This window comes from Grammomys surdaster, unplaced genomic scaffold, assembly GCF_004785775.1.
Source record: "Grammomys surdaster isolate TR1022 unplaced genomic scaffold, NIH_TR_1.0 363, whole genome shotgun sequence".
Classification (NCBI taxonomy): domain Eukaryota; kingdom Metazoa; phylum Chordata; class Mammalia; order Rodentia; family Muridae; genus Grammomys; species Grammomys surdaster.
The window spans coordinates 2,666,712-2,683,806 of NW_021604782.1; the positions used below are offsets into that span (position 1 = coordinate 2,666,712).

The following is a 17,095-nucleotide window of genomic DNA, read 5'->3' on the forward strand; positions in this document are numbered from 1 at the left end:
AAATTCAATGTCTGGAGTGAAAACTTTAGCAAGATAGATCCAGTAGATAGAACGTTGGTTATTTTGAGTCAATATACTACCACATCTACCAAGAATTGTCTTTTATCAGCTATGTATTAAGGCTTGGATATTGGAATAGATTTCTTAACGTCGTAAGTTCACTGTAGGATTCACTGTTTCATCATTTCTAGTGTAATTCTTTGAGAAAACAATATTTAATAAGGATGTGGTAACGTCAGATCCAAAGCCTCTGTTAATTTGCTTCAATCCAGGTGCTAGGTCCCAGGCAGCTTCTATTTTAACCAAGTTTCAAGAACTCAAAGATGTTCAAGATGAGCTGAGGACCAAGGAGAATGAACTGCACGCTCTAGAAGAGGGATTAGCAGGCCTCAAAAATGTTGCTGAAAAGTAAGAGTCTATATTGGATTAAGCTATACACATTCTACATGATAGAAAATTATTGGAAATTGACTATTTGATTTTATTTTTAAGTTTAGAATAAATTTTGAGTCTAATTTTTTTTACCCACCTTTTTTTCCCGATTTAAAAGGCTATTTTTGTTATAAAGAAGTTACCAGGGTCTAATTAAGTAAATACAAAAGAAATCTTCTTGAAAAAGTATGTGGTCTTGGTGAGCAGCTGGGTTTGGTGGGGCATGCTTTGATATACTGACATATTCCAGAGGACACACTCAGTGCAGTGTAGCCTTCAACAGTTGTCAGCCCTAAGTGAGCAGTATTATGGCTAGCCTTCAAATACTGAGATCATTGTGTTGCCTGAGGAACAGGCACATGCGTTCATGTCACAAACTAAGCAGTAAAGTTATTTTATTTTATTTTTTAACATACCGTGTAGCAGGGCTTCTTGGTGGTTCTGCCCAGCTTTCTGCCCACAAAGTCCTTGTCTTCATCTCCCTCATCAATTTGATTGTAAATTCTATAATTTCATTTTTAATGACTCAATATAATCCTGTTGTGTATATGCATCACACAGGTGAACATCTAAGTTGTTTTTACTATTTTGCTGTTGTGATTAAAATGTGAATGTGCATATATCAATGGTAGAATCTGAGTATGTGTATGTGTAGGTTTGCTTGTTTGTTTGTTTTTGCAGGAGATTATTCTTTAGACTTGCTTATTGACTATAGCACTGAGGTAAAAGAAACTGATTTTGAAAATTTTAAAATATAAGGATCAGCAAAAGCCTGATATATTGTATCGGGACATGGGTGTAGTTTTCTTTAAACTTTCTGTGTTTGACAAATGTTTAGTGACTTGGAAAAGAAAGTGCTGTTTTATTTATTCTTAAGCAGTTTCAAGTAAAAATACTAAAGATAGTGTTTATATTTAGGTCAATCCTTTCTCCTTAGTGCTTATGAATTTCTAGTGTTGTGAATTTATGTGAACTTGAAATTTCACTGCAACTGAATTTGCTAAATACTTTGCAATGAGATGAGGAGCCAGAACATGAGTAGAAGTATAGCATTGCTAAAAAGCTTATTACACATGCTTACGGTGAATCCCACGACTTCTTAAACTATTGGTTTCACTTTTAAAAGTGGGTAACATTATTATCACTGACATTTGAAAATGGGAATTAGTAAGTTAGGTAGCCAATCTTGATATATAACATTTATGTATTTTTATGTATTATTTGTATATTATAAATTAGCATTGACTTTATTTTTATAGTCATTAGTGGTTGTATAGATACAGGTATATTAATGCATTAACATAAACTTCATTTATTTACTCAAAGATCATTTCTAGTGCTTTGTAAAATTAAGGGTTGTTTGAAAACAATTGTTTGTTGTCCTGATCATTTACAGTTTACCTTAAGTGATAGCTTTCCACGGCAACCACTGTGATCACATTCTGTTTGTATTATTTGAGGGTATTTTATTTATATTGCTTCAGGTAAGAGCCTCACATTTGAATGCATGTCTCAGACACCAAGGATATTTATAAACTTGTCTTTTCGAGGTATCGCCAACTGAAACAGCAGTGGGAGATGAAGACAGAGGAGGGAGACTTGTTGCAAACTAAACTTCAGCAAAGCTCTTATCATAAGCAACAAGAAGAATTAGATGCCCTTAAAAAAACCATTGGTAAGATGATACCCACTGTGCCTAATCTCTGTGCTGCTCTCATTTGTTTTAAACTCAGAAGATTTGATGCTCAGAACACACATGGGTGTTTTTCTGTAGGATAGATTCAAGCATAGGATACTTGGGTCTTAGGTTGTGATCATCCTCATTTTTATTATGCATTGCCAAAATTGTCTTTTAAAAAAAAAAAACAAAAAAACTAGTATTCACTAACATCAGTATGGAAAAGATCTCATTTCTAGACGTTTAGGATTCTCTAATCTTACAGTTGTGAGCAGGTGACATGAGTCTTTAAGCGAGTATTTAATTTGCACTTTGTTCATCACTTAAGTTTGGGATACTTTTTGTATGTTTGTGGGATCTTTGGGTTTCTAGTCTTGTAAGCTTCCTATTTGCACATTTTTCCTGTAGGTAATTTGTTTTCTCCCATTGTTTATATACAAAATGTTCACTAAATGCATTTTATAGCTACTTTTTTGTTGTTACTGTATTTGGCAATGTGAACCTCGAAGAGCGGATCCTAAAATTGAGGTGAACTAAAGTCTCATGCAATAACCAACTTTATTCAGAGCATCAGACAATTTATACCCTGAGGATATTCTTGAAGGTTAAGCAAGGTCATGTGAACAAAAGTCACTTGAGTTTGGGCTGCATATAGTTGGGAGGGCAAGGTCACTTTAGTTTAAGCTGTATACTATCAGGAGGACAGTTCTTACTTGGAAACATTCTGAATAGTAATGATAAGATGATGGGTACTCTGTAAAGTAGGAAGTGTAATTCAGTAGTCCAGCATAGGCTTTGTTAATACAAGGCTGAGTTTTATCCTTACCAGTTTAAAAGCAAAAACCCCCTTCTGCCTCCCCAAATACAATCTAATCTCTTAGAGGAAATAACTTCCGAGAGCGTCAGATAATTCAAATATCGCTTTTAATAGAATTTATGTTTCATTGTGCCAGCTCCAACACATAGCTAAATGATTTAAAATACTCAAACTAAGCTTTTAATTTTTCAAAACATTTCTTAAATTGATTTGATTTATAAAGTTTTGTCTATGTTATTAAGTTAGCCATGTTTAACTACCTTGTGATTCAGAGGAAAGTGAGGAGACGTTAAAAAACACAAAAGAAATCCAAAAGAAAGCTGAAGAAAAGTATGAAGCATTGGAGAATAAAATGAAAAATGCAGAAGCTGAAAGAGAGAAAGAACTGAAGGATGCTCAGAAAAAACTGGATTGTGCTAAAACAAAGGCAGATGCATCTAGCAAGAAAATGAAAGAAAAACAACAAGTAAGACCTTACTTAGCAATCTCTTAAAACAGTATAGAACAGAAGGTGATGATATGTCAGGAGCTGACCACTCATCAGTGTTGATTCCACAACTTAAACAAGTTGTAAATTATGTATCTTACAACCCAGACACTGTTCTGTAAGTGCTCCATTTGAGTCAAGCAAATCAGGAGCAAATCCTGATGATGTGTGTGTCTTTGATCAGAGGATTAACAGATTGATGTTCCTATTTATCATTACCTTGTGGATATGAACTGTTATATGCTGAAGTTACGCATGCCGGATGAACAAGGTGTCATAAAATTGTAGACTGATTTTTAATACTTTTTACATAGTGGCAGAGCTGGTATTTGAATGTATTTATGTCTCCAAAGACTTCACTCTGAATCTTACAAACTCTCTACCCAGCTCAAAATTCTTTCGTTACATAGCTTCACAAAAATTTTCCAGTGAACTAAAAATCTATATTGGGAAACAAAATCAAGGTACAAAGGCTTTTGCACACAGAAAAATTTTGTCACTAAAACTCACTACTTCACATGTTACATAGAATTATATAACTTTTCTAATAGTATAATTACAGATAAATGATATAATTATATAATTTTCTAAACTCAAAATTTAGACGATTTTAAAAGGAATTAGCTTCTGTTTTCCTTTTCTTCTGAGATGACAGCTTGGTTTGTTGGTAGTTTAATACTAAGCAGTCATACTTAAATGAGAATAATGTTAATTTTTATCTCTGTATGAAGCTAAATTACTTGCCAGCAGTTAACCTTAAATGTGTGTTTCGGTAGGAGGTTGAAGCTATCACTCTGGAGCTGGAGGAGCTCAAAAGAGAGCATGCATCTAATGAACAGCAGCTTGATGCTGTGAATGAAGCCATCAAAGCCTATGAAGGGCAGATTGAAATAATGGCAGCTGAGGTCGCTAAAAATAAGGTAAGATTTGTTACCAAATTGGAGAAATTTAAAAACATTCATAGAAAGGTTTCTGTTTGAGTTTAAGAAACACACTGAAGCAGATTGTCCTTTGAGGTTATTAACTTCACAGATGACAGCATGTTGTGTGTGTGCATGGGGTGGGGCTCTGAGAGTCCAAGCCCCAGGGCTGTAGACCCACAGCATGATCTGGTAGGTAGCTCCTGGGAGAGGTTGAAGGGAGGAGGTCCCTTGTCAAGTGGTTGCTGAGTATTTTACAGAAATGTCTTTAGGCTGGCCAAAATTGGGGGCTGGGGTTAGGTAGGGAGCTCGTAGTATAAGGAAGAAAGTCAGACATCTTGTTACTGACTTACAGGAAGTAGAGAGGAGGAGTTATAGTGTACTCATTATCAGTGAGGGATGTATCAGGGTTGCACTCTTTCTCTTACAGTTTTATAACCTGAGCCTGTAAGTCTCTTAAGAAAATGAGAATTATATCCCTGCTATTGTCCTGGAATTGGTCACCTAGGAAGTCTGTTACAGTTTCAGATTGAGAAGCTTCTGGTGTGGTGTTGCCATATTCTGCATAGCAGCTCGGATGCTATGGGTGGGCCTGGCCCCTAGCCCAAAATTTAATGCTCATCTACATGAAATGTTGAATGAATATGATTGATTTAGTGCTTTAAGTCTTTTCATTTATGATCAGAGCATGAGGCGAAATGGGGAGTCCAGAAAGTTATAAAATCACAGGAAGTTTCATTCTGAGTCTCTTCAAATAAATCCATGAGGTAAAATGAACAGAGTTTAAAGAGAAAAAAAAATTAACTGAGCGAAAGGGTTGATCACCAGAGGTAAAGAGAATTAATTCTAAGGTACATAAGAACAACAGAAAGAAGTAGGTATTACCCCCAGGACTGAAGTGACTGATCCACAGATACAGCCTTGGAGTCCCACTTTACTCACAAGGCTGAGGACCAGAGCTCTAACTGCAGAGCCCTGACTAATTTGGCAATGATTTGGGTTTACTAAAAAAAAAAAAAAAAAAAAAAAGCTGTCCACAGAAAGGTTGTATATGTGGCTACTGAGAAAGAAATTTCTATAAGCACTGGTCTTTGGGTGATATCCAGCCTGGAACCATGTAAAGCCCTATGCTAGGATTGCATGGTACTGTCCCCTTAGAAAGCCTACGATTTAGACAAGCAACACTGAAACCAGCAAGTACAGCTCTGCCTTCCTCCAGCGTCTCTGTAGTGATGTAACACTGTTAAATCAGCAATAGTGTTGCAATTGATAAGGGAGAAATGGACAGTTCTCAGAAGCGGGACTGTGAAGGCTAAGATTCACAGTCTTCAGTTCTCAGACCTGTTTTAATCATTTTAAATTGTTGTTTGTAGTATTTCTGCTTCTGCATCTGTAGTCTAACCTTCATTTTTCAAGTATTTGGGTTTTTAGCTGAGATGCTGTTCTTGAGTTTTGTGTTAACTAAACTACATATACTATTTACAGAGGTCTTCCATCCATATAGGAACTTTATAGTAAAAGCATATATTAAAAACTTTATAGTAAAGAGCCTTTTACCTTTGCCATGTACTTCTGTTGTTTCCTGTTATCTTTTCTCTTGAGAATGATTGCTTTTTATTTTTTTATTTTACATCCCAATTACAGCCCCCTCCCTCCTCTCTTCCCAGTCCCACCCTTACAAATCACTCCCTCCAATGCTCCCTCCCCTTCTCTGAAGAGAAGGGAATCCCTCTTGTACCACCCCACCCTGAAACATCTAGTCCCAGCAGGACTAGACACATCCTCTCCCACTGAGGCCCAACCAGGCAGTCCAGGAAGAGGATCTGATGGCAGGGAACAGAGACTGAGACAGCCCCCACTCCACTCATTAGGAGACCCACATGAAGACCCAATTAGTCCATTTGCCACAAATGTGTAAGGGATCTAGGTCCAGCTCCTACATGGTCCCTGGTTAGTGGTCTAGGCTGTGTGAGCGCCCATGGTCCTAGTTTAGTTGACTCTAGGTCTCATTCATTTGTATCTCTGATTCTTCCACAAGACTCCCCAAGCTCCTCCTGATGTTTGGTGCTGGGTCTCTGTATCTGCCTCCATCTGCTGCTGTATGAAGCTTCTCAGGAGACAGTTCCTGACTGCAAACATAGCAGAGTATCATTAATAGTGTCAGGTTGACTCTCACACATAGGATGATGTGTCTTGAGTTGGAGCAGTCAGTGGTTGGCTGTTCCTATAGTCTCTGCTCCATCTTTATCCCTGTGCATCTTGGGGGCAAAACAAATTTTGGTTTCAAGGTTTTGTGAGTGGATTGATGTCCCCTCCATCCTGGAAGTCTTACCTGCCTACAAGAGGTGGCCACTTCAGTTTTTATACCCCTTCTTGGAGGAATCTCAGCTTGAGTCACCCGCATAGGCTCCCTGTATCTTCTCCCTGTCCCAGGAGAGCTAGTCACTGGAGATGCCCATCAATGATTTCCATGAGAATGATTGCTTCTTTATGTAGCCTATGGTATTTTAGAAAGTATGTACTTCGCTCTTGACATTATTTCTGATTACATTTCATTTTGCTAACACATTACTACATTCTACATTAGTACCAGAATAGCAATTTTAACTACTCCTTTTCTGACTAAGAATTTATAATTTGTCTCAACATTATAGTTCATGTTGATTAGATGTTTTGCACAGTTTCTGTTCAATTTTGCTTTCTTGACTCCAAGGTAAATTTTTATTGTTGTTGTTCTGGTTTCTATTCTTTTGATTTTTTTTTTCATCTCAATTTCTTCCTCTTATACTATGCTCTATCAACATCATAATTATTTTTCTTTTAATAGGAGACTGTAAGACAGATAAGTTGGTTTTTAAAGGTTGTTCAGTCAAGCTTTACCTTACAAATTATTTCCTTTTGCTGATAGAGCAGATAAGCGCACTCCCTGGGAGCTAAGGAAAGAAATTAACTTCCTACTAACTAATTGGCTTGAGACAAACAAGATTAAAACTCCATTTCTGCTCAGTCTGAAGTGATAGGGCTCATGTGTATTTTTTCCCAATGCAGAAAGCAGTGGCAGCTACATCTACAGTGCTCCTTTTCAGTCTCAGCATGATCTTTATAAGCGTGCGTCTGTCACAAGTACTTAGAGTTGATAAGACTGTGTACATTAGTTCCCCTTTCATGTATCAATTTTACTCTTTCACTTTTTTCTTCAAAGTGTTTTAAGAGCTAAATATCTTCAGATTTTGAGATGAGTCTTTGATTTTTTTCCTTGTGCAGAAGACCATTAATGAACACAGCTAGGCATTGTAAAGAAACTAAACCACTCTGGGCACATGTGACAGTCTGAGCTGTAGAACATTGCTGCTTGGGATTATGTTGTTTCCCTAATGCACCCCTCCCCCATTTAAATTATTATTGATGCGTAAGGAAGTCATTTCTTAGAGTCTTTTGGCAGATTATTGTACTTAACTTGGCTTTGTCTTAGTTTTCTTCCCCCCCCCATGTAAATATATGATAAGCTAGGGTTTTTCTCCTTTTGTCTCATGTAAACATTGTCCTGTGAGTTTTTGATCTTATCTTTACTAGAAGGACATTCAAGATCCAGGATAAAGCAAAAGGGCTTGAGGGAGTTGGTAGGAAAGCACACCTGTAATTAGTCTTTTGAAACTTAGGTAGCCTCCACTTAGGGGGAGCAGGAGGCCCTGAAAGTTAAGACATTTTTCTTTGTACCTAGTTTGTTGGTTTCAACAAAAAGGGTTCTCTCTTCATTTTTCTTTTGACGCTTTCATTTTCAAATCAAATGCTGTAACATTCTGTATCCTCATACTCTTACCACCTTACATCTACAGAAGGGAAACTTCTTAAATTAGGACAGCTTATCTTGAGCCCCTTATCTTTTCCCTTCCTCTAGTTCTTTGGAGATCTCTCAGTTTATCTTCTTGTTAGTTAACTGCTCGCTCAGAACTGCACTTTTTAAACTGGTCAGCTTTTGTAGTCCTTCCCCCTATACCGTATGTAGTAAAATGTCTTGTTTATAGTGTGGATTCTGTATCAGCCCATCTCTTTTAGTAGTAATCTGACTCATTTTATTTATTCTGGGTTTAAAATGTGAAGGGTTATAAAACCATTACGTCTAGTCATATTGACATGCTTTCCAAAAGTCTATCAAACATACTTAGAGCAGAATTAAAATACTTACTTATTACTTTGCTTATATTCGTTAATTTTTCTTTTTGTCGTTATTTTAGGAATCGGTAAATAAAGCTCAAGATGAGCTGACAAAGCAGAAAGAAATAATAACAGCCCAGGACAACATAATTAAAGATAAATGTGCAGAAGTGGCAAAACACAATTCGCAAAGCAATGATTCTCAGCTTAAAATTAAGGAATTAGAGCACAACATAAGCAAACATAAGCGGGAAGCGGATGATGCTGCTGCGAAGGTGTGTTTGTGTTGAGTTTTATAACCTGGATAGTCAAGTATTTGTTTCTGAGCTCTTGAACAGTTCTAGTAACTGGAAATAGGAAACTTGCTACAAATGGCAGAAGTATAGCCTAAGGTATGCTTGAGTTTACAGCTGTGATAACAGCCTATCACTAACAGTCATTTTTTTTTTAAATTTAGTTGTAGACATTTATTCCTCTCTATAAGATGTATTTCTGTAGTATTTAATGATATCCAGTAGGATTGGTATTCTTATACTTACTGATAAAACTTATTAGTAGTAATAGTATATATTATCTTATTACAAGTTGAATTTGAAGAACTCACAAATGTTTGTTTGTGTGTGTGTGTGTGTGTCTCATTTTAAAAGATACTGGTTTTTCAGATATCCAATATGATATTGTGCAGTGCAGTTATTTCAACAGTTATCCCAGTATTTAATCGCACTTGAAATGTCTTCCTTTGCTGTGTTACAGTTTAAGTGTTTTAAAGAGCATATGGTTGCCTTTGTAAAAAATTATTATATCTGACACTATACTGAAGATACAGGGATAAGTAACACATCCATCCAGCACCTTCAAAGATCGGACCAGTCATCTCAGAAGTTACACTGTAGTTGAAAGTTTTACTTTCTGTTTTAGAGCTACCACACAGTTGAAGTAAATAAACTTACTACAAGGATAAATAAACAAGGATACAGTCTACTGTATTCATTGCTAACAATGAATCTCACACAGTTTTACAGGAAATCAGTTAAGGATTACAATTCCAAATTTGAAGTGCTTGTGTTATATGAAAAAGTTAGATTTTACCTTTCCAGAAGAGGTGGAAGTAGGGATAGTCAACATTCAAGGTTTTTTTTTTTTGTTTCTTAAGTTATAATTCTGAGAAAATTATTATGTAGTCACAATTAGACTTTCATTACTAATTGTGTCTGTTTCTAAGGAATTTTAGCTCCAAACAAATTACTTTTTGAAGTAATAGATTGAATTAGGTAAAATCCGAATGAGCCTCATCTGACTTAACTTTAATAGAGATGTCTTGAATATACAAATGAAGCATCTTCAATCTGGAAATCTTAAATGCTTCAAAATTTAAAACATTTTGTGTGTCAATATGCCATATGGAGAAATTCAACACCTGATCTACTGTACTGGGTCAGAACAAAAAGACATAGTAAAAGTGTCATGTAAAATCATCTTCAGATTTCCTGTGAATTTTCTGTTTTGACTTAGATCCTATCTCTGAGATATATGTAAATATTCCAAAATTAGAATAACAAAACCAAAACGTTTCTGGGCCAGAGTATTTTGGAACAAAAGACACTCAATTTGACTTTGTAAAAAGCTTTTTCACTCCTTCTTCCTAATGCCTGGTGGGAGGACTATTCTGTGTATTCTGCTTCTTCAGTCCACAATCCCCAGAAAGGACTTCTTCCTCATTCCTACAGAGGAGCCATCCACCCTTCCTTTTTCTGTGCCATTGTGATTTTATTTTCCTCCGAAATATTTGTTTTAAAAATAGTAAGCCTTTAGGAAACTGGCTTGAAAATGTTTGGTTTGAATATAATTTTTTTTCTTTCGTATGCGTGGCCAGGTATCCAAAATGTTGAATGATTATGATTGGATTAATGCTGAGAGACACCTCTTTGGCCAACCTAATAGTGCCTATGATTTCAAAACAAACAACCCTAAAGAAGCTGGCCAGAGACTTCAGAAGTTACAGGAAGTTAAAGAGAAACTAGGGAGAAATGTCAACATGAAGGCTATGAATGTGCTGACAGAAGCTGAAGAGCGGGTGAGTCTCCTTCCTAGCACTGTCGGCCATATTAGAACAGTGTAGTGTCTGATGGTATACGCCCTCTTTTGCCTAATGTAGTAGGATCTTTCTGTCTATTATGTTCACCTGTTCCTCCATTTTCTTCATTTTTTCCTTGGTATTTTGCTGTTTTTGTAGATCAGTTCCCTTTATGCTGTCTTGTCTTGGTGGCTTTTGTTGTCTGCTAGAAACATGTTTGCCTTGCTGTGATGAGACATCACAAAGGCAGCTTTTATAAAAGAAAGCATTTCATTGGAGTTGCTTACAGTTTCAGAAGTTCATTATCATCATGATGGCAGCATGGCATCATGCATACAGGTCCTGAAGCAGTAGCTGAGAATTATATCCTGCTCTGTGTAGGCAGTAAGAGGGAAACTCTAGTTGTGGCCTGAGCTCTTGAAACCTCAGAGCCCACCCCAATGATCCACTTTCTTCAACAAGGTCACACCTAATCCTTTTAATACTTTCAAGGAGTTCTATAGCATGATGACTAAGTGTTCAAATATATGAACATATAAGGCCATTTTTATGCAAGCCACTTACTCTTAGACTTGCCTTGTGAATATGGTTTGCTGTTGATCTGCACCCTCACTTCTTATATTCTGGGTAAGGTCTGAGTTCTTCTGCCTCTAGTATGTACTAAAACCATTGTAATGACTAAAACTGCTAAGTGGTTATTATGCACCATTTTACTACTCTATAAATCCAGGCGTTTTCATGCTTTTAATACTCTCAGTTACTTGATAGTGTATTCATCTCTTCTGTAGTGACAAAATTTTTATAGTCTAGGATGAGAATTTAGTATCACTTAGTGATGAACCTGAGAAGTAGTATAAGGAAAACTCCCTACTTCTGAGAATCTCACAAAGAAAGAGCATTCTCAGGAACTGTATTTATGCTTTGTGTTTTTCTCTTAGTTCAGCAAAATTCATTTTGTATTTTATAATTAGAGAATTAATATGATATGTATGGAATTGATACTAATTCAAAACATGGGTCATATACATCACTGCAAAGAGTTAAGTTTATTTCTGGCAGTGGTAAAACTGGCCAACTTGTACTTGAGTTTTTATGTGGCATTTTTCAGTTTGCCTCAAGTGCTAGGAAGAAAAGGGACTATTAATATAGCCTAAATATTTTTAGGACTTAACAAATTATTGGTTTCGGTAGTTGAATTTGCTGTATGTTGATACAGGAGAAGTATGTCTACTTTTCTCATATTTTTGTTTGTATTATAGTTCTAGTACATTGTATCTTTCTAGTAAATAGGATGAAACTTGTTTATGGCTGACTAAACTTGTGAATGAGGAAGAAATTTTATATTTTATAAATAAATTGACCCATTTTCTTTTCAGTATAATGATTTGATGAAGAAGAAAAGAATTGTAGAAAATGACAAATCCAAAATCCTTGCAACTATAGAAGACCTTGACCAGAAGAAAAATCAAGCCCTAAATATCGCTTGGCAAAAGGTACTTGAATCCCAAAATGTAATCCAAAGGAAGGGATAGGTCTGCACTATAAAAGCAACTCAGTGGGGCTGGAATGAGGGCAGGTGTTCACAACCTGAGGAAAAGCCTTGGAAACATTTTTAAACGTGCTTTGTCTTTTGACTTGACTACAAGACATAGATAAGTTCGTGTCATCATCATCATCTATTATGACTGTTACTTTCAAAGGGAACAACATTTGTTCTCTTTCCTCTTTGAACGACACCCTTCACAACTACTTAAGACTAAAAGCAGCACATTGCGCTTTGACAGTAGAGTTAGAAGTAAGAAACTTCTAAGGACTCAGTTTTACCATCCATTGTTTTTCTTGCCATTTCCAAAACATCTCTATATCCCAAACTTAGGTATCTCAATGAACTACCTTGGTAAAACACAGGTTTGGGAATATTTAGTTTTAGTGTAATGATGATGATGATTTGCAAGTTCTGTAAATTGACACTGAAAAATAAATAGCAACACTTTTAAAAAATTCTCCTTTTAATTGCCGTATAGTAGCTACATATTTAAAGGCTATGTATAGTGAGTAATAATGAGACACAGGCATTCAACATGCTCACTTCAAACATTAAATACGTATGCTAAGAACCATCAAAATCCTGTTTTCTAACTGTTTTAATTTATCCATTAATTACAGCTAGCAATAGTTCATCCTGTGATATAAAACAGGAAAATTTAGTCTCTTATCTAAAGGCACACTTGAACCTATTGGCCATCTTCTCTCTAGTCCCCTTTCCTGGGGAACCCTTCCCAGGCTCCTAATGGCTCTTTCTTTCTAATGCTTTACTCTTCATATAGGCATTAGTTAACTTTTCTCATCGCTGTGACAAAAAGAAGGGTTATTTGGGTTCACATTTTGGGGGTATGCTCCATCACAGCAGGGAAGCCCTGAAGCAGCAGTAGCAGGCCATTGATCACATTGTTCCACAGTCAGGAAGCAGAGAGAGAGATGTCAGGTAGTTGGTTCAGTCTTTAGTTCAGTCTGGGCAGTACCACCCACATTCAGGATAGGCCTTCTTGTTTCTGTTAAAGCTCCCTACAAGTAACCTTAGAAATATGACCAGGGAGTTGTCTTCTAAGTGACTGTAAATCTTGTCAGCTTGCCAGGCAAGACTGCTACATCAAAAAATATGCAATGTTTGTATTTCTGTGCTGAGTATTTCATTTAGCATAATCTTTGGCAGAATGTTACATCTTTTGTGGCTAGTTAATATTCTGCTCTGTGTGTATATCAGATATATAACATTTTTATTATATACATATTTATCAATAGGCCTCTATGTTGGTTTCATATTTGACCCTTTGTGCATTTTTGATGGCATTACAATTTTTTTCATGTCGACTATTTTACCTTGAGTGAGATGGTAAGTCATTATGGTTTTCATTTATATTAGTGATGCTGATACTTTTTCCTTTCCTCTTTTTGCCTTTGTGTTACTGTTTTGGAGAAATTTCTGTTCAGGTCATTTACCCATTTTTAAATCAGGTTTTGTTCTTAAGTTTAAGTTACATGTACATTCAATGTAGTAATGCTTTGTAAATTTAGAGATCTCCCCATTGTTCAGATTTTTTTCTTAATTCTTGATTGTTCTTAGTTACAGTTTTTAATGTCATATTCTAAATCTTTCGTCAGAGTGTTTGATTTAAAGTCTATTATAGCTGGTTAAGTATGGCTACTACTGCTCCCTTTCAGTTTCTGCTTGCATGTTCTGTTTTCATTTTCAGAATTTGTTTATCTATTTTATAGGCAAACTTGAGTTTCCTCTAGGCATTGTATCATTGTATCTAGCTGTTGTCTTTATCCATCACCCAGTCTGTAGCTTAAAGAAATCTAACCCTTTTACCTTCAAAGGTGTTAGTGATGAAGATGTTTTACCTCATTCTGTTAAACACTTCCATTTTCATAGCTTCTTCATTTCTTCCTTCCTTTCTTGGTCACCTTTGTGGTTTGGTAATTTTCTGTGTTGATAGAATTTTCCTCTCTTATTTAAATATTATTTGCATCTGTTCTACTGTGTTGTAACTTGGGTTTGTTTTCTGTATTGTATCCAGTGTTCCTTTACTCCTAGTGGAGAACCTAAAGCAGGACTATTTGGGTGCTGACAAATCCTGTAGTCTGTTTTACCTCAGAAAGTTTTTCTTTTTTTCTCGTGGAAGATTTGCTGATTAGCTTTGTCTTGATTAATAGGGTTTTTTGTTTTTGTTTTCATAAATTTGAATATCATTCCATATTAGCAAAATTGAAATAATTTCATGTATTTTTCTGAGTACACAATAAAAGTATTAAATAGCAAAGAAGCCTATAGAATATACACAGATTTGAGGACACTAAGTATCCAGCTACTGAATCAAAAGTGGGTCATTACAAAACTTAAAGAAACTTTTTAAACCTAGAACTGAATGAGATACAGCATATCCAAATGTAAGGGACATAATAAAACAGTGGAGTGATGGAAGCTTTGACCTAACAGTGCAGCTCAGGGCCTTCGAAAAACGATCAGCCAAAGGCCAAATCAGTGTATAGAATGCCAGTGTTAGGGCGGAAATTAATGAATTAATAGAAAATGAAAAAGAAAATATAACAGGGAAGAAAAGAGAGTTAATATAACAGATAGCAGTGTAATTCAGAAAATCATTGGAGCCTATTTTAATAAAATATATTCTACTAAATTAGAAAGCTAAAAGAAGGGAACTTCTAGACTCATACTCAGGACCTTGATCCTGTTGTGGAGAAACACTGTGACCACAGCAATTTATAAAAGGAAGTATTCTGTTGGGGACTTAGAGTTTCAGGGGGTCCATGATCATCATGGTAGGAAGCACAGTGGCACCCAGGCAGTCATGCAGTAAAGAAGTAGCTGAAAGCTTATATCCTGGTATGCCAGTAGGAATCAGAGAGACTCAGCCCGCTATGGGCTTTTGAAATTTCAAAGCCAACCTCCAGTGACATACTTCTCCTCCAACAAGGCCATACCTCCTTATCCCTTCTAAACAGCCCAACTGAGGACCTAATGTATGAGCCTGTAGGATCTATTCTCATTCTAACCACCATACCTACCAAAATTAAACCAAGACGAGATGAACGGCCAAATATATAACGAGTAATAGAACTGGATAAAGCATTGCTTGACAATTGTTAACTGTATTTTGCTCTTTCCTAATTCTCAAGATTCACCAGTGAAATCTAATGTCTGTCGAATATACAGCATCTTAAGTCATGATTCCTCTCTCCGTATTCAACAGTAACCTACTGTGTTAGAAGCTATTAATATTAGCATCTATAGCTTTTTGGCTGAGATAAGTTCTCTAGTTCATATTTAGTAATACTGCTAGTCTTCAGCTACACCTTTAAGCTACTTATAGAATATCTAATTACTTATATAATATCTAGAATAATTCAATGACCAGATGGAATCACTGCTGAATCTTACCAAATCTTTAAGAGAAACTAATACCAGTGCTTCTCAAATTATTCTATAAAATCAAAAGGGATAAAATGCTGCCAAACCATCTTATCAAATCTTGTGAAAGACTCACACACTCTAAAGAAAACAGAAATCAATAGCTCAGTCTTTTCATATGCAGAAACAGGTATTCCTATAAAGCATGTAAAGTTAATACTGGATCGTAGAAAATGTCCCCCAATGGTTCCAAGATTTTGCTCTTTCCTAATTTCCAAGATTTTTGTAGTGCCACTGATGTTTACTGAATATTCAGCATGGCAGCCATCCTTCTTCATTTTCTCAATTTTGAACACTAACTTAGTGTGATAGAAGCTATTGGTATTGGCTAAGGAAAATGTGTTTCTTAGTTTGGTCCATATTCAGAAATACTGCTTGATTCTAGGAGATTTTCTCATATATTTACTCGTGTATTTTGTGTGACCGCCCATGAATCTGAAGATTTTCCTAGAGAACATGGCTGTTAAATCCAGAAGACACACATTTGACAAGGGGCAGTGCTGGTTTCTCTGTGTTGTACTCATATTTGTCTTCTGGACTCTAAAAGTTACTGGTCATATTCATAAGAAAGATGGCTAGATGCTGATCAGGAGTATATGTGTGTGCATTGAATCATCCCTTTTGCACTTGCTGTGGCAATTCAGACAGGTCACATGGCTTCCCCAGACCTTCTCTTTCCAACAACGCAGTGGATCTATTGAGTTGCATGTAAAAGTCCTAACGGTTGGAAAGTATTCTGATGTTGTAACATGATTTTTTTAATCTAGGTGAACAAAGACTTTGGCTCTATTTTTTCTACCCTTTTGCCTGGTGCCAATGCTATGCTTGCACCACCAGAAGGGCAGACAGTTTTAGATGGCCTGGAGTTCAAGGTTGCCTTAGGAAATACGTGGAAAGAAAACCTAACTGAGCTTAGTGGTGGTCAGAGGTATGTAATCTCATTACAATTTATAATTTCTCATGGTTATTTTATTATATTTCATCATTTTATCTATTTTGTAATTCTGTTTCAGTTTTTATTTGGTTAACTGCCTTTGAAAAATTTCTGAAGCCCAACTATGGGATTACAGATTTGGTTAAAATATTTGTTTAAATTGGCAGACAATAACCACCATAGCTAAGAGTTGAATGTACTTAAATGTTTGTAAACAAACAGAAAACCCAGCCAGATAACTAAACAAAATCTAGGAGCAACAAATTGCTAAACATTTAAAATCGAGCAAGCCATGTAGGTCCCTGAGTACCTGAAAGGGAAAATGGAGATGTCAGGCCTGTTTCCCCAGGTTTCTCTCTCCCTCCTCACCACTAGAATTTAGTAACCTCACTGCATGAAGGACATGTGGACTGTAGTTTGAGAATGGAGCAGAGAAGTTAACGTTAGGTCTGCATGTTCCTAAAGTGAACACTGTCTTAGACAAACCCTAGAAAACTGAACAATGGGCCCTGACATCAGTTTTATCAAAAAAAAAAAAAAAAAAAAAAAAAGGAACACTACCCTCTTAAAGAACATAACAAAATAGACACTAAACATAGTATACAATT

At 36.1% G+C, this 17,095-nt stretch overlaps 1 protein-coding gene across 1 annotated transcript in view; it reads left to right on the forward strand.

Annotated features, from left to right (window-relative positions):
* Smc2 (structural maintenance of chromosomes 2) overlaps positions 1-17,095 on the forward strand; it is a 46,853-nt gene that overhangs the window by 24,586 nt on the left and 5,172 nt on the right. The window contains exons 16-23 of the mRNA XM_028779987.1: positions 273-408; positions 1,983-2,107; positions 3,200-3,393; positions 4,191-4,334; positions 8,570-8,764; positions 10,363-10,563; positions 11,940-12,056; positions 16,321-16,481. Of these exons, the coding sequence (XP_028635820.1) occupies positions 273-408; positions 1,983-2,107; positions 3,200-3,393; positions 4,191-4,334; positions 8,570-8,764; positions 10,363-10,563; positions 11,940-12,056; positions 16,321-16,481 (1,273 nt within the window). The remainder of the gene's footprint in view (positions 1-272; positions 409-1,982; positions 2,108-3,199; positions 3,394-4,190; positions 4,335-8,569; positions 8,765-10,362; positions 10,564-11,939; positions 12,057-16,320; positions 16,482-17,095) is intronic.